The following is a 22,671-nucleotide window of genomic DNA, read 5'->3' on the forward strand; positions in this document are numbered from 1 at the left end:
ACCACCAGTCGCAACAGACCTAGGCACGCCATCACAAGTCGCGATAGACAGAGGCACGCCACTCACCTCGCCACCACAAGTCGCAATAGTTCGCTGGTAGCTCTACATCTCTAACAGTCTAGCATTTGCACCCAGGCGGAAGCGCGGAGATATCCCCTTGGGGATCGAATCCTGCGCTATATAAGAAATAAATAAATAAAATAAATAGACAGGTGAACGCCACTCACCTATTTAACACAAGTTGCCATAGACCAAGGCACACCGCTCATCTTGCCACCACAAGTAGCGATAGACACAGGCATGCTACTCACCTCGCCACCACAAGTAGTTATAGACACAGGCACACCACTCACCTCACCACCAGAAGTAGCCATAGAGGCATTCAACTCACCTAGTTAACACAAGTTGCCATAGACCGAGGCACGCCACTCACCTCGCCACCACCGGTCCCCATAGACAGAGGCACGCCTCTCACCTCACCATCACAAGTCACGATAGACAGAGGCACGCCACTCCCCTCACCACCACCAGTCAAGAGGGACAGAGGTAAGCCACTCACCTCGCCACCACCAGTCAAGAGGGACAGAGGTACGCCACTCACCTCGCCACCACAAGTAGTGATAGACAGCGCCAAGACGCCTCGGTATTAGTGCTCTTTATAAGTATAATCAGTCAGTCAGTCAGTCAGGTACGCCACTCACCTCGCCACCACAAGTAGCGATAGACACAGGCACGCCACTCACCTCGCCACCACAAGTTGTGAGGCACAGAGGCATGCCTCTCACCTCGCCACCAGAATTAGTGATAGACAGAGGCACACCACTCATCTCACCACCTCCAGTCTCAAAAAACACAGGCACCTACCAGGCACAAGTTTTGGGAAGTTCAGGATCCACTGGCGCATGGTGGAGTCGCCCATGAGGTAGATCAACTTCCCCTTCACGCACGGGTCCAGCTCCTCCGCCCGCTCATAAGAAGACATCTTGCAAAAGAGCGGCCGCCACACGTTCTGCAAGAAGAAGCCGCTGGGGAATGGAGAGCTCATCCCGGTCCTACATTTGTCTTGAGAAAGCTTTAAAGTTCCTGTTAAAAATCACAACAAATATCAGCAGAAGATCAAACATGCATTCAATAAAGAAACTGTACATTTGAGAATTCAGCTCTCCCGCTATAGTATGGAACCAACATGTAACTGTCTGCTAAAAATCTCTTGATCTACAAAGTTTTGGCCGTCCATTTATACAGTTCATGAGGTACATTAAATGTTCTTTACATAACAAAAGAGCACCCAAGTCTTAAATAAATCAGATGTGTGCATCTTAGATGTGCACAGGTGGCTCTCGACCTCGAGGAGAGCTAATGTGGGCAAGTGTATATATGTCCAGATGTCCGGTGTGAGGAGCGTGTGATCGCTACGGGTAGTGTGCGTGTCGTGTCCTGATTGGCTCTTATTGTATATATCCACTTGCGGCATCTAGCTATGTGGTATTTGTGGGAAACGCAAAACTGATTTCATTGTGGCCAATTATCTTGGACTGGTTTGTGGTGCAACTATCTATCTGTGGAATCAATCAGTATTTTCTCTGGGTGTGTGTGTCTTTGGTTTATGGGGGACCCACCTGTGATCTATCACTCAATTAGCGTGGCCTGGAGTCTCAGTGTGGAATTTTAGTTTACGAGCTGAACATCATCTGCGCCAGCTTGTCACCCACGTACAACGTGCACGACAGCCATTTTAGGTATCATGGTCTCCCTGTCCACGATCGATCGCCAGCGCGCTCCTCTGACCCTGCAAGCATCCTCCACGCACCCTGGCTCCCCCTCCCTCCCTCACATGAGCATAACCCTTCTCCTCCTGCATGACCCTGTCCTTGGGAGTCACGCCCGCGCCTGACCAGCACCTCCTCTCCTTCCATGAATACCCCTCTGTTGATAAAACCATCCCTCCGCGCTTGATTGTCCACGCGGCATGAATACCACTCCTTTGATGACCCCTTCCCCCGAGTCCGACCGTCCACACAGGTCCGAGGCCATCGCCTAAGCCGGGAGATACTGTTTACTGCCCCTTATTGTATGGAATCACTCCTCTTCAAAGGACCCACTATTGATCATGGCCTCCCCACCCCATGGGATACGATCAGGCGCACACATCCTAAGAATCGACGGAACACTCAGCTGCGTGATAGCCCCCTCCTCTTATCAGCAGGTTGAGGACCTCTATTGTGGATGCATGTGGGAGTGGGATTGACACGAGGATTACGGGGATGTCCTTTTTTCCTTACTTCACAATGTCTTGATTGTAATAAAGAATGGTCACATGCCATAAACCAGGGTATAAGAGGCCAGGCCTCGGAGAGGCTGTTAGAGCGCCTCGAGACGATACCTTGTTGTCTGATCTGATGTGTTCTGCTCCGTCGGAATAAAACTTCTGTTTCCTGCCTTCTGGTCTCCGGCGCCTGCCTCATTGCTTGGTAATTTGAATGGTACAAAGGTGGTTAGCGCCGGGCAAATCTTGAAAAAGGTCATCGCCCTACCCTTTTTCTACAATTGGCGTCCCAAAGCGTGGGGCCCATCAGCGACACGTGGATCAGGTCCCGACGACAGAGTGAACGACTGCAACGATCGGGAGAGCTCGTATCCGATAGACCCTCGTCTGACAGCCGATCATCCGACCTTCACTAGTTCCGAACAGACCTCTCTCGAGTGATCTACGGTCCTGACTGGGAACCATCAGGAGTGCCACGAACATCACGAAGAATAGAGGACGATCGGGCGCTGGATTCGGAAGACAGGAAACCGTCCATGCGGTCCGGGTAAGGTCGTGTAAGCACGACAAATTGAGAAATGATTGTTTGATTTGGATAATACTAGTATTACGCTTTGTTGATCCCTCTGGAGATTCACCGTCTGCAAACGGAGAAACAACAGGCTCTCTCTTTGCAAGCAGTGAAGGATAGGTAACGCAGACTTTTGTCCCCATTGTAATCCGTCGTGCCTATCTTCCTCCCCCACTGTTTTCCCGAACTGTCGTTCGTGGATTGTTGTCTGGAGATTCTCTGTCTGCAAACAGGGAAGAACAAGGTCTCTCTTTGCAGGTAGAGAAAGAGTGGGTAACGCAAACCTTTAACACGTCGTACCAACTTATTCTCCCCACTGATTGTTTGATTGACCGAACATTGATTGTTCGATATTGGTTCTTTTGAGGTATTCACCGCCTGCAAACAACGGAGAATAGAAATATTCTGTCTAGTCTTTGCCCGCCGTGATAAGATAGGTAGTGCAGACCTTTGTCCCCGTTGTAACCCGTCATGCCTATCTTCTCCCCACTGATTGGTAGCCTGTTTAGCCCGGACCGCTTATTAGAGATGAACCATCCAGCTCCACTGGAAGGCACCCCTAATAAGGACATGTTCACCAAGCATGGACTAGTCGCTATTGCCTATACTAGGTTATGGCATAAATACACAAAAACGGACCTCAAAAGTCAGTGGCCACTGATAGGTTCCTTTGATGATCATAAAATAAAAACATTAGAAATAGCGCTCCAGAAAAATAAGACTACGCCCACTATGCTCGATAGTATCGGCATGTGGCGCAAAGAAATGGAACAAAGAAGAAAAAGAGAAGAAGCAAAAATAGGGAAAGAATTACGAAAGGCAGCCCACCTAGCCGCTAAGCAACTAGAAGAAGAAATAAAAGAAAGAAAGGAAGCTACACAAAACCAAGAATCAGGATCGACAGGTCAATGTCCCGTTAGGACCCCCTCTGCGCTCTACCCTGAATTGCCCTCCAAACAACGGGCGAACGATGAGTTACTGCTAGGTCCCCCAATCATCTACATGCCCCCTCCCTATGCCCCCTGCCAACAACACCCGCAGGCCCTGAGTGCAAACGAGAACGACCTTAGCGCTAGTGCACCAGCCCTCACGACCTCCGCACCAGCCACATTAACAGCACCACTTGATGACCCCAAGACTAGCAATCACCCACCAGCCAGACCAAATAGGTTGAGCAAAGATGAGCGGGAGGGGATTGACAAAATAGCAAAGACACTAGTAGAACGAAGGGAGAGCGAAGAATACACAATGAACATGTATAACTCGCATGCCGACAGTCACAGACGGCATTTTATTTTGCGATTCAGCTACCACACCCTGAACGCATATGAGGATAGGTATCAAAGCAAGGGCCCCGCTAAACTGACAACGCTGTATAGGAAGATTGATGTTGGAGACGGGACTGAATGTGAGGCTACGGAGCTCTTCATGCAGATGCTTGAGGTCTTCCGCCACCTCACGGAACAAAAACCAGAAGCCAAGGTTACAGTCCCTGAAACGACCTCCGTAGAAGTAGCCAACACTATGATGCCCATCAGAGAAGCGGCCCCTTACTGGATTCCGCCACGTGGTCTGGGAACAAACGATGATATTAATCACACAGATGCAAAAGGGAGGGTTGTGTACAATTGGGTTTACCAACCATGGGACCGACAAGATATCCTAACTTTTAGACAAACTCTGCCCGATTTAAGAAAGAACCCGACAGCATTCTATACCGAATTGGGCACAGCCTTGGGTTCGACGATAATGACTTTGGCAGACATTGACTTGTTTTTCGGGTTATGCCTGCCAGCTGACGTGTGGAAGGAAATCCGGAAGGCTGACCACACAGATCTGTTTGGACATACCTGGGACCAACTCAGTGAACTAGATAGACAGCGAGAGCCTGGAAGGAAACCAGTAAAGGACATATTAGAACTCCCAGACAAATTAGTTCAGAAGTTAAAGACACTGATCCCAGAGAAAATGGTAGATTGGTCGATAGTCACGGCCTGTCGTCAGAAACCTCAGGAAGATGTGTCAGAATACTTCTCCCGATTCGAGACAGTGTTCTCCGACTACAGTGGCCAAGACATGACCACCGCAACCGGACAACACCTGTTTGTACAAAACTATGTGAAGGGTCTATCACAAGAGGTCTCCCAAAAACTGCAGACGAGTGAGAGTAGTTGGGGGGCCTCCAAACCCGCAGCTATCCTTCAGATGGCTCAGTATTACGAGCACCAGAAGAATGAGAATGATAGGGTGTCCGAGAAAAAGAAGAAAGATTTGAAAGAAAGGGTGATGATAGCCCAGATACAAGGCATAGCGGTCGGACGGGAACCCCAAAGGGGGAACTACCAATCGACCATCCCTAGAAATCCACCTCCTAAAGATCACACCCCAACACCCCACACTGGACGTAGAGACATTAGCGATGACCAATGTGCCTTCTGCAAAGGATTCGGCATTGGAAATCCCAGTGTCCGGTTCTGCTAGAGATGAACAGAAATAGGGAGCCCAAGGATGTAGCGGGTGGACCGAGAAATAGGGGACAAGGACGAGGGCACACAAACAACACCAACAATGACAGATCAGGGAGATCGAACACATTTGACCGCCCCCGACAGAACCAGTATCAACTATCCGACGGTGAGAATGCCCCCGATTTTGCATAGGACTGCCAGGGGCAAGGGAGGGATCCAGTCGAGCTCTGTGTTGACCAGCAAGGTCCTTATGTCACTGCTAAGGTCTTGGGTACAGAGTCTCCATTTTTGGTAGACACTGGGGCAACACGTAGTGTGTTATCAAAACAACTGATCCCAAGGGCACCCTTGTCTGGCTCACACATTACATCGATAGGTTTCGATGGGACGCCCTCCACTAACCCCCTGTCCGTACCTGTCACCTTTGACCTAGAAAGCAACACCACTGACACAACATTTCTGCTCTCCTCCAACTCCCCTGACGCCATTATGGGCATTGACTTACTGAAGCATTTTCGAGCTACCATTAGGTGTTCCCCGGATGGAGTCCGAGTCATCCTATACGACAACCCAGACACACCCAAATCCTGCCCTGCACGACACATGTGCTCCATAACTGATGCTGACTTGTCCTTGCCAGATACCCTGCCTCCGTACCTATGGGCCAAAAATGACTGATGTGGGACGAATGATGATTGACCCTATTCATATAACTGTGAGACAGGACGCTATGCTCCCGAAACTCCAGCTGTATCGGATATCGCCCGAGGGTGAGAAGGCACTGGTAGCGATCATTCAGTCTCTGGTAGATGCAGGAGTGGTCGAAGAAGTGGTTAGCAATATCTGCAACAGCCCTATCCTACCCATTGTCAAGAAGCAAGGCGAGGGAGATGAGAAAGCGTACCGCTTCATCATCGACCTGCGAAAGATCAACAAAGTGGTTGTACCCCAATACCCCGTAGTCTCAGATATCACCACCATTCTGACCCTCATCCCGTCCACTGCCACCACCTTCACTGTTATCGACCTCAAGAATGCGTTTTTCTCTATCCCCATCCATCCAGACAGCCGTTATCTCTTCGGCTTCACCCTGAAATCCCGCTCGTACCGATTTTGTAGAGCTCCCCAGGGGTACACTGAAAGTCCCAGTATTTACAGCCAGGCCCTCAAAAGACAGCTGGACGCCGTCCAGCTACCGGATGGAGTGGTGTTGATCCAATATGTCGATGATATCCTTTTGGCGGCCGACACCGCCCCACTTGCAATCACAGCCACTGTTCAACTCTTACACTTTCTTGCAGAAAATGGCCACAAAGTTTCCAAACAGAAATTGCAGTTCTGCCAGCCACAAGTGACATACCTAGGCCATCTCCTGTCCAAAGAAGGGAGGAAACTCACACCCGACCGAATCCAAACCATCCTAGACACCCCCGTCCCAAAAACACAAAAGCAAGTCCGCTCTTTGGTTGGCCTTACCTCTTTTTGCAGACAATGGTTACCCAATTTCAGCCTCATAGTAAAACCCCTACTTGCCCTGTTGGCCAAAGATGCCCCCTTCCTGCTCCCTTGGACCCCTGAGTGTCAAGCATCCTTTAAGGAATTACGAGATGCCCTCTGTTCAGCGCCCGTCCTGGGAACCCCGGATTACTCCAAACCCTTCTCCCTCTTCACCCACGAAAGGGAGGGGTGTGCATTGTCTGTCCTGACTCAGTCTATAGGTCCAAAGCAGCGCCCTTGTGCCTACTTCTCCGCCACTCTTGATCCTGTAGCCAGAGCTTTACCTGCCTGCCTTCGAGCAGTAGCTGCCGCTGCTGTCTCTATCCGTCAGAGCGAGGGAATCGTACTTTCAAACTCCCTCACTGTGTTAGTACCCCATGCAGTCGACACCCTTCTGAACCAAACCAAGACTCAACATCTGACTAGTGCACGACTGACAGGGTACGAATTGACGCTACTTGCACCCCACATCACACTGAAAAGATGCACAACTTTGAATCCTGCCACATTGTTGCCCCTGCCTGAAAATGACCCCGACATTCCTCCCATACACGACTGTGTGACCCTCACTGACGAACAAACTAGGAGTAGAGTTGACCTCCGAGACACTGCTTTCACAGACCCCGATGGAGAACTATGGGTAGACGGCTCATGCATCAAACTCCCAGATGGCACCACTTCAGCTGCCTATGCCGTAACGACAGCCAGAACAGTAGTTGAGACAGCCCGCATCACACAACGATCTGCCCAGGCAGCAGAGCTGATAGCCCTCACACGAGCATGCATCATAGCCACAGGGACCACCGCGAACGTATATACAGACAGCCAGTATGCCTTCGGGGTGGTTCACCATTTTGGGCTCCTGTGGAGGGAATGGGGATTCCTGACGTCCCACGGCACCCCCATCCTTCACGGAGATCTGGTTTCTGCCCTGATTGAAGCGGTTCTCCTCCCCAAACGACTAGCAGTGATCAAATGCCAGGCACACAAGAAGGTGACAGACTTAGTCGGACAAGGGAATGCACTGGCCGACATCACTGCACGAACCACAGCTGAGAATAGGACGGTGACACGCATATATGTGACCAGGTCACAAGCAGAGAAATGGACTGACGCAAGGGAAATGATTAGAGACATCCAGTCGGCCAGCACCCCTCACGAACTGACTAAGTGGGCAGGGGTGGGTTTGAAGGATGATGAGGGCTGCTGGCGAACAAAAGATGCAAACAAATGGTTGCTGCCTGACTCATACCTGATCCCCATACTGACGATGGCTCATTCCCCCGCACACATAGGATCTGCACCCATGATCGAACTCATTTCCAAAGTCTGGCACAACGACAAAATCCCCGACTCAGCCAGACGCCTAGTCCAGCAGTGCCTTATCTGTCTGCAACACAACCCCGGGAAAGGAACTGTGGTACCCCGGGGAGGGTTTGGGACCCCCAATCACCCCTTTGAGGTCCTCCAGATGGATTACATCCAGCTGGAGAGATGTCAAGGCTTGAAGTATGTACTAGTCATTGTATGTGCCTTCAGCAAATGGGTAGAGGCCTATCCAACCCGTGACAACACTGCCATGACTACTGCCAAAGTACTACTGAAAGAATTCTTTCCTCGCTATGGCCTTTGTCGAATTTTATGGGCCCCCACTTCATAGCTGAGGTTATCCAACTAATCCTAAAGGGGTTGGGGGTGAAACAGAGATTTCACGCAGTCTTCCACCCCCAATCCGCCGGCCTGGTGGAGCGCCATAATGCCACACTGAAGTTGAAATTGTCAAAAATAGTGGCCACCTCCGGACTTAAATGGCCAGATGCCCTCCCACTGGCCTTGCTATCGATGCGCTCCACTCCCACCAAGCACCATTTGACCCCCTACGAGGTTGTATTCGGGCGACCGATGAACCTCTGGACTGCTCCCAAACCGACCTCCATTCATGACGTCCCGGACGTCCTACTGTCTGATTATCTGTGCAAGTTAACTAAAACGTTGTCTGTCATTCATCAACAGGTGCAGCAGGCCATCCCCGATGCTTCCAGGGGCCCAGGCCACGACATCCAACCGGGGGACTTCGTTCTAATCCGCAACTTCCAACGGACCAAGAGCCTGGAACCCCGGTGGACGGGCCCCTGGCAAGTGCTGATCACCACACGGACGGCGCTTCGAGTGGAGGGGAAGAGGCACTGGCTGCACGCACACCACTGCCGGAAGGTCTCCGCGACCCTGGCCACGACAGAAAACGTCAACACCCAAGAAGAGCTCCTGAACAAAGATCGACCAACATTGAACTGTTATCCCGATACTGAGGCACTAGAACTTGCAAAATTCTCTGATCCCACTGTGCCAACCAGAGAAGGGTATTTCCTGCGTCGAAAGGAGGGAGCTTCGGCTAAGTAGGCCACGGACTAAGTTGAATCTCAGAACGGTGACCTAAACACAACCAAGGGTTACCGGGAGAGAAGCTAAACGAAGTCTGTGGCTCTGCCCACCACCGAGCACCTTGAAGATGATGGAAGCGCCAGATAAGAAGATGATGGAAGCGCCAGTTGAGAAGATGATGGAAGCAAACGGAAATACCCACTACAGGAACCCAAAGACTGACAACCTGCACAAATCAAAGACAATCGCCTTCTTCATTGTCTTCCTCTTTTGCCTCCTCCTCATGACCTCCTTCTGGATCCTGGAGGAAGGCACACCGGCTCATCAGGCATTGCTGCCCACTGCACAACCAACCCCCATGAAAGAGCACCACCTGATCTCCCTGTCACCTCAGCTCCGAGAGAGACGCAGGGAGTTCTGGAACAATTCCTTCGTGCAACTGTTGCACCAACACAACCTTGCTGCAAATGCCACGAACTGCTGGATCTGCGGGTTGCTCCCGCATGCCACTGGACACTCCATCCCCTTCATCCCTTCTCCTTTCTCAGTTCACGGCTCCTGCCTCGCCTGGTTGATCCTCATGCAAGAGAGCCACAAGGATAACGCCACTTCCAGCCAGACAGTGTCTCACTTCTACTCTGGGTTTTGGCTGAACAAAACCGGAAAGACCTCTGCTCCCCTGTGTCCTGCGCTCACGGGCGCCACCTTCCTTAAAGACATTCCAGCCAAAGAACGTGTCGAAGTACAGGTGCTCCACAATCCAGCTAGATCCACCTTCTCTCATCTGCGAAAACAAACTACCGCCACTCTGACTGTGGCTCTGTCTGTTATCAATGTCACAGGTCTTGTGTGTCTCGAAGGCCAGGGAACACAGCTTGTGGGTCACAGTTCCTGCCGAATCATCAGAACATTGGACTCAGTTGATCCCCCTTCCTTTGTTGCTTCTCCAAACATGTACTTTGTGTGTGGCACCAAAGCTTACACCTGGCTCCCGAAAGGTTGGAAGGGTATCTGCTATATTGCCTTCATTCTCCCCCCCACGTATGTAGCCCCTGCTAACCATCACCGGCAGAGGCGTGCAGATGACATCGGACAAGCCGACTCCACTGGAGCATAGTTCCTGGATGCAGCAAAGGGACTCGTTCCCCTGTGGGGCCCAATGGCAATCAGCCGCGCTATCCGACACCTGACCCAGGCAGTAGAAACAACGATCAACATCACGGCTGGCATCCTCGCTAACAACACGGCTGAGCTTCAGGCGGTTCGCCTTGTGGCCCTTCAGAACCGCCTTGTTCTAGATGTGGTTCTAGCTGATCGAAGAGGAGCATGCCGCATCATCGGATCTAGCTGTTGCACCTACGTGCCAGATAACTCGCCTTCAGTCTACAAAGCAATTGAACACCTCCACAGACTTTCCTCAGAGGTTCACCAAGAAGAAGAAGGATGGTCGCTTGGGAACTGGTTTTGGGACACTTTGAAGGACTGGGGTTGGAGGTTGTTTTCCTTCGTACTGATACCTGTTGTGATATTATGTGGGTGTTGTTTAGGCATCCAATGTCTGCCATCTTTATTCAGCCTCGTTTCTAACTGTATGTGCCCAAAGACTTTGGACTTCCGAAATGAGCACATGAGTCCCCTCTATGAAGTAGAAATACGTGGCCTTATGGGGATAAATCCGAACTGACAAGTTGGCGAGACATGTTAAAAGGGAGGACTGTGGAATTTTAGTTTACGAGCTGAACATCATCTGCGCCAGCTTGTCACCCACGTACAACGTGCACGACAGCCATTTTAGGTATCATGGTCTCCCTGTCCACGATCGATCGCCAGCGCGCTCCTCTGACCCTGCAAGCATCCTCCACGCACCCTGGCTCCCCCTCCCTCCCTCACATGAGCATAACCCTTCTCCTCCTGCATGACCCTGTCCTTGGGAGTCACGCCCGCGCCTGACCAGCACCTCCTCTCCTTCCATGAATACCCCTCTGTTGATAAAACCATCCCTCCGCGCTTGATTGTCCACGCGGCATGAATACCACTCCTTTGATGACCCCTTCCCCCGAGTCCGACTGTCCACACAGGTCCGAGGCCATCGCCTAAGCCGGGAGATACTGTTTACTGCCCCTTATTGTATGGAATCACTCCTCTTCAAAGGACCCACTATTGATCATGGCCTCCCCACCCCATGGGATACGATCAGGCGCACACATCCTAAGAATCGACGGAACACTCAGCTGCGTGATAGCCCCCTCCTCTTATCAGCAGGTTGAGGACCTCTATTGTGGATGCATGTGGGGTTGGGATTGACACGAGGATTACGGGGATGTCCTTTTTTCCTTACTTCACAATGTCTTGATTGTAATAAAGAATGGTCACATGCCATAAACCAGGGTATAAGAGGCCAGGCCTCGGAGAGGCTGTTAGAGCACCTCGAGGCGATACCTTGTTGTCTGATCTGATGTGTTCTGCTCCGTCGGAATAAAACTTCTGTTTCCTGCCTTCTGGTCTCCGGCGCCTGCCTCATTGCTTGGTAATTTGAATGGTACAAAGGCGGTTAGCGCCGGGCAAATCTTGAAAAAGGTCATCGCCCTACCCTTTTTCTACATCAGGACCTGCCCGACCATGTATCTCTGACTCGGGGTTGTGGGCGAGGTCACTTTGGGTGAATCTGACAGCAAAGATGTGAGTTCATCAGAACTCCTAAAAATAGTATGGCAGCCACAGCTATCACTTATATCAACATTATCAACATTACATTTACACAGGTCATCTTGTACATTGATGAAATTCGTACTTGTTTGAACAAGGTTATGTTTGCTTTGGACTGAACTTACATTGACATTGGTCTTATCATACGAGCATGGATTATTACATGCAATGCTATCACTGTAGCTGTTGTCGGTGATGCTGTGCAGGCACACTTTACGGCATACATTGATATTGTACTGATGGGCATTGTGTGGGGACAAGCTAAGGCTTTTACTGATACTGCCATTGTGGGGCACTAGTTGAGGATGCATCATACAGCAGAGGTGATGCGCCAGTTCCGAGATGTGGCGAGGCTGCAATATGGGATTGTGCAGGGTCGAGGACCCTGTCTGCGAGTCTTGAATTTGAGAAGAATGGTGTAGAAGATGCGTTGTGCAGTCGAGGTGATGCATTGGCTCCGATGAGCAGGGAAGATGCAATGCAGAGTTTGAGGTGTCAGGGTTGGTTCCAAAGGCGATGCATTGAGTCTGATCCATGCAGCAGTGCGGCTGTGTCGGTTTCTTTTGCCAGGTCGACATGGCAGTGGAAAACTGCGCACAGGCCCTGCAAAGGCAGACCTGAGGCATGGTTAAATGGTTCCTCAAGCGGGTGGCACAATGTGTCCTGCAGACCCGCTAGTAGCATTTAACTAACAGACCCTGGGCACCTGTAGTACACTTTACTAGGGACTTATCAGTAAATTAAATATGTAAATGGGGGATGGGCCAATATGACCATGTTCAAGGGGAGAGAGCACAAGCACTTTAGCACTGGCCAGCAGTGGTAGAGTGCACACTGTCCCAAAGGCAGCAAAAAGTAAGTCAGAAAAGTGGAAGAGAAAGCAAACATTGAAGGGATGAGCACCCCAGGGCTGTCGGGTCTCAACATCTATTTTTGTACATGTGTTCTAGAGTATAATATATGGGTGAGATGATATTCATATGTACCTTATTCTTACATTCAGCCCACTCAGGAGCTACTTTGTGACGAGATGTACATCTCACTGGATGGAGGAAGGCTGTCAGAGTTCACCTGGTGTCATGAACCTTTCACAGGCTCCAGAGCTTTACATCCTCTCACATGATGGACGCCTGGCAGAGGTCACAATGTTCTTGTGGTCACCTCTGGGAGGTGTACATCCTCACACAGGATGAAGGAAGCATGGCAGAGGTCCCGGTGTGTTCCTGTGGTCACCTCTGGGAGGTGTACAGCCTCTCACAGGATGAAGGAAGCATGCATGGCAGAGGTCATAGTGTGTTCCTGTGGTCACCTCTGGGAGTTGTACAGCCTCACACAGGATGAAGGAAGCATGGCAGAGGTCACAGTGTGTTCCTGTGGTCACCTCTGGGAGGTGTACAGCCTCTCACAGGATGAAGGAAGCATGACAGAGGACACAGTGTGTTCCTGTGGTCACCTCTGGGAGGTGTACAGCCTCTCACAGGATGAAGGAAGCATGCATGGCAGAGGTCACAGTGTGTTCCTGTGGTCACCTCTGTAAGGTGTACATCCTCTCACAGGATGAAGGAGGCATCCGTGCGGTTGATTGTGGACTCAACATTGACAGAGAACTACATGTTTTCCTTAAAGAATAGTTTGATTTTTCTTTTATAAATGGGACTCAACTGTAATTCAATTGAATTTTTCTGTGGTTCATTTATTATTATGCTAAAACATAGGTCAATAAGCTGATTTCTTATTTTCTGTATGTAGCTGAACTCTGCTTATTGTATAGTTTGAGCAACTCTAATTATCATGTTTGAACTAGGTTTGACACTCTGTGAAGACATAATACAATTGTTGTCTTTTATATTCCTTGTTGCTTCGTTACACTTCCTTTGTATAACATATAGTTGTCTGCTACCAGGGATTCCATGTACACGCGGATATTTTCCTTCTGTTCCGACTCCTATCTATCATGGCGACTCTTGTTTAGTGTTTTTGTTGAACCCTCTCTCTATAACTAAAGAGAGAATGTATACGCTGCTAATCTTCTCGTTTACTTATCCCGTTCCAAGATGGCGGCCATTATTGACGCCTCTTGGATGCATGTCACGCTTTTAGTGGATGATATGACTATGGTCAACTAATGTTTATTTCAACACTTTATTTATCATCAAACCCTACAAACCTTAACAAACTTGTTGTTAGATAATACGCTGGTCATATTTCTACGTTGACGGACACTCTAGTATCGACATTTTCTAATAAGTTTTAGTATCTAAACGGTTGAGTCGTGCCTTGGATTCACCTTGTAGACATATCAGGGTATTTACTTTGCCCTTTCTTATTATTATGGCACACATTTTACCACACTTTTTACCATTATAAGATGGCCGACACACTTGCTGGTTTAATACCGTCTCGGACATTCGGTCGGCCTGGGCAATCTTCCCGCGCAAACAATCTCACCGTGTCTATTTTTCATTTAAATAGAACGCGGGAAATCCGTCTTGCTAGCGCCTAGCGGTGGAGATTGGCCCTCGATTCTGACAACTACAAGGTAAGAGGAGGGTTATGACTTGGAGGGAATACGCTATGCTAGACAAAATTTTTCTAGGGTTATACGATCGTAGTTTTCACTTTTTGTAACATCCCAAAAACTTCCTTTTAGCGTTTGCCGGCTTAAAATGGGTGCCCTTACTACCTTAGTCTTATATGTGTGCAGTTTCAAACAATAATGGAGGAATCATGGTTCCCCCTCCATGGTATTTCATAAAATTGCCTGGAGCAACCTTTACCGTGGGACCTTGAAATCCACACCTCGCTTTCTGGGCTATTCCAGTACGTTTGCCGCCCAAGGTCATGTTTGTGCATGCTCCTAATAAGAGTAACCAGTCACAAAATTTAATATGACTATTTTTCTAGTACTCGACTTTAAATCTACATGCACTAAATCTATATATATCTCATTACTTCAAAGACTTATCAAGGTCCATGAATATGACTATGTGAACATGTGATTAATCTCCACGCAGGAAGTCGCACTATTTAACGAAGTGAGTAGGTAAAGGATGAACTTATATGATTGTTATTGTTATGCATACTGCACGATGACTTCTGGACGCAAGGGCGTGTTTCTTTGATATTAACATTTAAAACTAGTCACTAAATCAGGGTATGGCCCGCGCTATAAGTAATAAGTGTTGGAAGTGCAGTTTTTGCACGCCCCGGCTTGTCATTCTGGCACCTCTTGACTCCTGCTTTCTGTATCTGTCGACCGAATTAGGTGGCTATACAATGAAGATTGAGTGATGACGACAAACTAATAAATTAAAAATGGATGTCGTCACTTCCCATTCTTAATATGAATTCCGTGCACTAGGTCCACCGACTTCCAAGCTATTTACCTTTCTGTAACTAATGCAGATTAGTGTGGAATAACATAACTAGGTCGTGTTACATCACTATTTCTGATTTGTCCACATTTATATTGGTTTCTTGGATATTATGTTAGATGATCAATACTAGCATGTTTCCGCTCTCTGACTTACAGGACATATTTCTATGACTGTCCACGTTATAAGATAACGCAACGTGGGGCTCAACAATACTAAGTTACAAGGTGACTTGAATCCTAGGAACACTCCATCGTGATCACTATACGTAATAGGTAGGCCACAATAATTGTTATATAGCTTTAACTTACTTTCTTTTTATTCACGACCTAATTATTTCTAATAGTGCCCTTCTTTCTATATATCTGCATTCCACCAGGATTCTTATTTTCAACACCACAAATTTGCATCCTTGGCTAAATAAGATCTGGGAGGTGTACAGCCTCACACAGGATGAAGGAAGCATGGCAGAGGTCACAGTGTGTTCCTGTGGTCACCTCTGGGAGGTGTACAGCCTCTCACAGGATGAAGGAAGCATGCGTGGCAGAGGTCACAGTGTGTTCCTGTGGTCACCTCTGTAAGGTGTGCAGCTTCTCACAGGATGAAGGAAGCATGGCAGAGGTCACAGTGTGTTCCTGTGGTCACCTCTGGGAGGTGTACATCCTCACACAGGATGAAGGAAGCATGGCAGAGGTCCCGGTGTGTTCCTGTGGTCATCTCTGGGAGTTGTACAGCCTCACACAGTATGAAGGAAGCATGGCAGGGGTCACAGTGTGTTCCTGTGGTCACCTCTGGGAGGTGTACAGCCTCTCACAGGATGAAGGAAGCATGAATGGCAGAGGTCACAGTGTGTTCCTGTGGTCACCTCTGGGAGGTGTACAGCCTCACACAGGATGAAGGAAGCATGGCAGAGGTCACAGTGTGTTCCTGTGGTCACCTCTGGGAGGTGTACAGCCTCTCACAGGATGAAGGAAGCATGGCAGAGGTCACAGTGTTTCCTGTGGTCTCCTCTGGTCGGTGTAGAGCCTCACACAGGATAAAGGAAGCATGGCAGAGGTCCCGGTGTGTTCCTGTGGTCATCTCTGGGAGGTGTACAGCCTCACACAGGATGAAGGAAGCATGGCAGAGGTCACAGTGTGTTTCTGTGGTCACCTCTGGGAGGTGTACAGCCTCACACAGGATAAAGGAAGCATGGCAGAGGTCACAGTGTGTTCCTGTGGTCACCTCTGGTCGGTGTAGAGCATCACACAGGATAAAGGAAGCATGGCAGAGGTCACAGTGTGTTTCCTGTGGTCACCTCTGGTCGGTGTAGAGCCTCACACAGGATAAAGGAAGCATGGCAGAGGTCACAGCGTTTCCTGTGGTCACCTCTGGGAGGTGTACAGCCTCACACAGGATGAAGGAAGCATGGCAGAGGTCACAGTGTGTTTCTGTGGTCACCTCTGGGAGGTGTACAGCCTCTCACAGGATGAATGCATGACAGAGGTCACAATGTGGTCCTGTGCTCACCTCTGTAAGGTGTACATCCTCTCACAGACAGGATGGAGGAAGTATGGCAGAGGTTGCAGCCTGTTCCAGCCGTCACCTCTGGGAGGTGCACAGCCTCTCACAGGATGGAGGAAGTATGACAAGAGGTTACAGGGTGTTCCTGTGGTCACATCTGAGTAATGTACTTCATTTCACAGGATGGCAGAAGGCTGAGTTCACCCAGAGGCGGCTGGTAACATTTAAAAGTGGTGAGGCAGAGAAGGTGCACAGGAGTGTTCCTTCCCAAGCAAGCCTGACTGACATAAGGGGAATTTGGGGCTACTCTCCGCAACCTTGGAGAAATCTTCATGTAGCTTTGAAATATTTAAACTTATTAAAAACTGTCCCATAACTTTGGGCCAGATGTAGGTTATCCCAGATTACCGATTCTTAAATACCGAATCATACAGATTCGGTGTTTAAGAACTGGCAATCTGGATGTAGGTATTTTTACCGATTCAATTACCGAATCGGTATGATTCGGTAATTACCTAATCGGTATTTACCGATTCGGTAATTGCTATTCATTCCTATGGGCTTTGAGGCCCATAGGAATCAATGGCAATTACTGAATCGGTAAATACTGATTCGGTAAAATTACCGAATTGACAAGGGGGACAGGGTGTCACTTTGACACCCTGTTGCACCCCTGATTCTGGCTTGTGTGCAATGTGACACACATACATGCCCTTAGGGCATGTATGTGTGCCACATGGCACCGGTGTACATGCACAGATGTGCATGTACACAGAAATTCATTATTTATCACCTAGTATTATTTGGTGGTAAATAACGCATTCCTAAGGGCCTGTGGCACTATTTTCAGTGCCACCTACATCTGGATTTACAGAATAGGTAAATTTACCGATTCGGTATTTTACCAAATCGGTAAATATACCGAATCTGTAACTTTACCGATTCAGTAAATTCAGGCCCCCTGCATCTCAATATCCAAATACCGGTCGGTAACGGCCGAAATCGGCCGGTACCGACCGGTATTTAGCGACCTACATCTGGCCCTTTATGCATTAAATATGTTCAACTGTTGTCTGCAAATTGTACAGGTGTTTATATTATCTTACTTGCAAACATGACTGTCTCTGCACTGCATCTGATTGGTGAAACTAAGAGATCTTCGTGCCATATTGGCGATCTCATAACCAGCATGTTTGTTGCATAAATAAAAAAAGGGTAAAAGTAAAGATCAAAAACTGTAACATTATGTAGTAATTAAATATGCAGAATATATATATATATATGTAACCAACACTCTGTGTTGTCCTTATGTGTTCAGTAGCATCGCTACCAATGCGTGTGCTGTGGCATATATCACCCCTTGCATTAGGCAACAAGTTAGGCCATATTACAAGACCGCTCGGACATCAGGAGATTTGGGTGATCACCTCGCTATTTGTACTAGTCAAACCAGTATAGCTACACTCGGGTTTGTGAGGCAGCCACATTAGCGTTTACCAGAATATCCAGGGTTTATTCCTTTTCCAAGAACTACACTGACTGATGATATGCCAAGAGTGACGCGCAAGGTGTTTGTTTGTTTTGTTCTTTCAGCCCTTTACGCTCTTACATTTGACAATGAATAGAGTTGTTATATTTCGGGTGATTTATGTTTTTTACCCTACGGAATTCTGCGATCGCTGGAGGGTAATCGCATTTTTTCAGGTAAGACGGCGAGTGCAGTGTGTGACGGCTAGCGGGCCACGCAGGGGTTTATGGGAGAGGTAGTCCCGGTGAGTGGAACACACACGGGCAGTGAATTCTCAAAGTGACATTGCATTTCCTAGTATGGCGGCGGAGGGGGGAAAAGAACGGGAAGAGGCAGCACTGGACATTTTCAATGATGTGGATACAGGCACAGCGGCAACCAACAAACCCACAGCCCAAAATGCTGAGCCAGCAACAGATGACATTAAGAAATTAACTATGGAACTAGAAAAACTGCACAAAAAAGAAGTTTCAAAATGGTGGGAAGTGAAATCTTTAAAGAGGTCCCTGGATGTGGGGCGAGTGCCTAGAGGGCTCAGAATCCTAGTGGCTCCTACAGTTTGAAAATCCTGACCCGGCAATGTTACAGGACTGGGCAGACAACAGTCATCACAGAACATGCTCAACATCCTCATAAAACATGCGGCCAGTGACAGGGAGAAGATAACAAAGAGAATAGAGGAAATCCTCAAAGAACTTGATTCTAGAGAAAATCAGGAAGAAATCACCAAACTGATGAAATAAATCAAGACAAGGGTAACCAAAACATGAAGATGAAATTAAAGAAAGAAAAGCTATAAAATTCCAAAGAGACAGGAATGATTACATGAATGGTAGGATATACAGTTTTGCAAAGAAATTCAACAACATAAGGCGCCAACAATTGACAGCAACAGCGAGTATCCCAGGCACAAGTGCTGAACAAAGTGAAACAGAATGGAGCTCTGAATTAGAGTCTGAGGCAGAAAGCAATGCAAGTGCCTGCACGAAAGGACAAATACCAACTCCAGTGCAGGAATTTGCTTTTTCACGCATGCAGCGTCTGACATCCCTGCGACCACGACCGCCACGCCAGGAATGGGTGAAAGGGAAACAAAATCTAAATCAAAAACAAAAAGCAGATGCAGAAAAGACAGACGGTGGGGAAAAACCAGCACAAAAACAAGCAAAGGCACAATACAGAAGAAACAAACGCCGATAATGCAGTGCAACAACATGGGAAACACTGACAACACATTAATTAACCTGACTAACATGGCTCTAACTACAAAAGAAATGGACATTTTATCGCTTGGACTGACATACTCCACACAAACTAACTTTGACTATGCACAGACTAGAATTGACTTGTTCCAATATGTGCGAAAACTCAAATTGCAGAAATATTTCATCAACACGAAAAAGAGCGTTGAAACACCAACAAGCCTGGAACAAACTGGGGCTTTAACTACAGCGGACATGGGAACACTCAGAGACATGACAGCTCTGGAGCACGATGATACAACCAGCCAAATCTCTCCATGCGATGCAGCGGCATTGTCGGAACTGGATATATATCAGACAGTTCACACTCAATTTAACACCATCAATGCTGATGGTATTCCCCTCCTGTGACGACAACTGATTTTTCCCATTGTTCATGACGAGCTCAGCTCGTCATGAGTGTACGAGAGGTGTACCTCATGACGAGCTGAGCTTAAAACTTTTGCAGAAGCCCATAACATCTTGCACCCTCAGCAATCAGGCTTCCGCTCCGGTCACTCTACCGAAACAGCTTTGATCGAACTCGCTGACTCCATCAAATTCCTGCAGGATGGGGGCAAGCAAGCTGTCCTCATCCTGTTGGATCTCACAGCAGCGTTCGATACTATCTCGCATGCCATCTTAATCAACCGAATGCGAGAGATCGGCGTGACTGACACAGCCTTGGATTGGATTTCATCATTTCTATCAAACAGGTCTCAGACTGTGTCCCTTGGCCCCCATCTATCCTGCGAAAAACTCATTACATCTGGAGTGCCCCAGGGGTCCATATTAAGCCCTTTATTTTTTAATATCTACATGGCACCCCTTTTAGCTGTGATAGAATCACATGGGATCCTTGTCACGTCGTACGCCGACGACACTCAATTAGTCGTCACCATTGACAAACAGCTGACTGACATAGATCTCCGGTTTAAAAACTGCCTCTCTGATGTTTTTGAGTGGTTAAATACTAACCATCTTAGATGCAACAGTGCAAAGACGGAAATTATTCCATTAGGTAAAAATCTCTCTTTCTGTCCGAAAGATTGGTGGCCCCCAGTATCAGAGGCCCCTCCTAGTGCAGTCCCATCAGCCAGAAACCTGGGCGTGCAATTCGACTCTTTTCTTTCTTTTGATGACCACGTAAAGATCACTGCTGGTCGTTGTTTTGGACTAATAAAATCTCTGAAGAAATTTTTTGATTTCCTCCCAATTGCAGCCAGAAAGTCAGTCGCGGTAGCCCTCATACTTTCCCGACTTGACTACTGCAACGGCCTCATGGCCGGAGTGAAAAAATCTACTCTCAGAAAGCTGCAGAGCATCCAACATGCTGCAGCTCGACTGGTCCTACAACTCCCCAGAAGGTCATCTGCGTCTGCAGCCCTTAACTCGCTTCACTGGATGCCACTGCATAAAAGAATCCTTTTTAAACTGCTCCTTACAGTTTTCAAGACCTTGCAAAATACAGGTCCCCGCTATTTTGTAAACCGCTTTACGCGCTATAACCCCCCGCGCTGCCTGAGATCCTCTGGGACAAACCTAGTCCTAATTCCCAGATTCAAACTCAAGACAAAGGGTGGAAAATCTTTTAATGTTCTAGCAGCCAAAGCCTGGAACAATCTACCTGTCAACCTCAGATCCATAGAAAATGAGAACAGCTTTAGAAAACTTCTCAAGACATGGGTCTATAAACAACAAGACTCCTCTGTCCTGGCTGCCATTTAGTTTCTCTCTTCCCTCCCAATCCACTCTTTCAGTTAGCTCTCCGCAGCTCGCCCAGCGCCATGATGCTCCCTTGGGAGCGAACGTTAGCGCTTTACAAATGCACATAAATATCAAATAAATGAGCATCGAAGGTGTTAAGCTCAAATCGGTCTTCACGCCCATGCTACCCAAGGATGGTTTATATCATGGGTACTCACAAACTTTCTCTAAGGGGCCAAATTTACAGTGTAGTTTGTGGCCGAGGGCCGCACCGGTGGGGGCGTGGTCAGTGAGAGAGGGGGCGGGGCTAGAGACAACAAAAAAAACTGTGACCATGAGGTTGAACACAGGCCCTGGCAGCGGATGTCTTTGTCCACTGAGCCACCAGACCGAGCATACACACATCTCTCTCTCTGTCTCCCTCCCTCTCTCTCTCTCTTTCTCTTCCTCCCTCCCTCTCTCTATTTCTCTACCTCCCTCTCACTCTCTCTCTCCGTCCCTCTCTCTCTCCGTCCCTCCCTCTCTCGTCTCCCTCACTCCCTCTGTCTCCCTCACTCTCTCTGTCTCCCTCACTCTGTCTCCCTCACTCTCTCCGTCTCCCTCACTCTCTCTGTCTCCCTCACTCTCTCTGTCTCCCTCACTTTCTCTGTCTCCCTCCCTGTCTCCCTCCCTCTCTCTGTCTTCCTCCTTCTCTCTCTCTGTCTTCCTCCCTCTCTCTGTCTCCCTCCCTCCCTCTCTGTCTCCCTCCCTCTCTCGGTCTCCCTCCCTCACTATCTCTGTCTCCCTCCCTCCCTCTCTCTGTCTTCCTCCCTCTCTCTTTCTCTACCTCACCTCTCTGTCTCCATCCCTCTCTTTCTCTCCATCCCTCTCTTTTTCTCCCTCCCTCTCTTTTTCTCTCCCTCTCTCTGTATCCCTCACTCCCTCCCTCCCTCCCTCCCTCCATCTCCCTCCCTCTCTCTGTCTCCCTCCCTCTCTTGGTCTCCCTCCCTTTCTTTGTCTCCCTCCCTCTCTCCGTCTCCCTTTCTCTCCCTTTCTCTAACTGTCTCCCTCCCTATCTCTAACGGTCTCCCTCCCTCTCTCTCCCTGTCTTCCTCTCTCTCTCCCTCTCACCCTCTTTCTCCCTCCCTCCCTTTGTCTCCCTCCCTGCTTATGCCTCTGCTCCCTCCCCTCCCCTGTCTCTTCCTCTCTCTCCCTCCCCGACTCTCTTTCCCTCCCTCGCCTTCCCCTGACTCACCCTCTCTCCCTCGCCCTCACCTGACTCTCTCTCCCTCCCTCTCCCTCCCTGGACTCTCTTCCTCCCTCCCCTCACACTCCTTCCCTCCCCTCACACTTCCTTCCTCTGTCTCTCCCTCCCTCGCCCTCCCCTCACACTCCCTCCCTCTGTCTCTCCCACCCTCGCCCTCCCCTCACTCTCCCTCTGTCTCTCCC

The 22,671-nt window shown here is 48.8% G+C and overlaps 1 protein-coding gene across 1 annotated transcript in view; it reads right to left on the reverse strand.

Annotated features, from left to right (window-relative positions):
* Window positions 1-22,671, reverse strand: part of LOC147670591 (NXPE family member 1-like) — a 138,371-nt gene that overhangs the window by 21,836 nt on the left and 93,864 nt on the right. The window contains exon 5 of the mRNA XM_086948144.1: window positions 865-1,083. Within this exon, the coding sequence (XP_086804270.1) occupies window positions 865-1,083 (219 nt within the window). The remainder of the gene's footprint in view (window positions 1-864; window positions 1,084-22,671) is intronic.

This window comes from Lissotriton vulgaris, unplaced genomic scaffold (genome assembly GCF_964263255.1).
Source record: "Lissotriton vulgaris unplaced genomic scaffold, aLisVul1.2 SCAFFOLD_1452, whole genome shotgun sequence".
NCBI lineage: Eukaryota > Metazoa > Chordata > Amphibia > Caudata > Salamandridae > Lissotriton > Lissotriton vulgaris.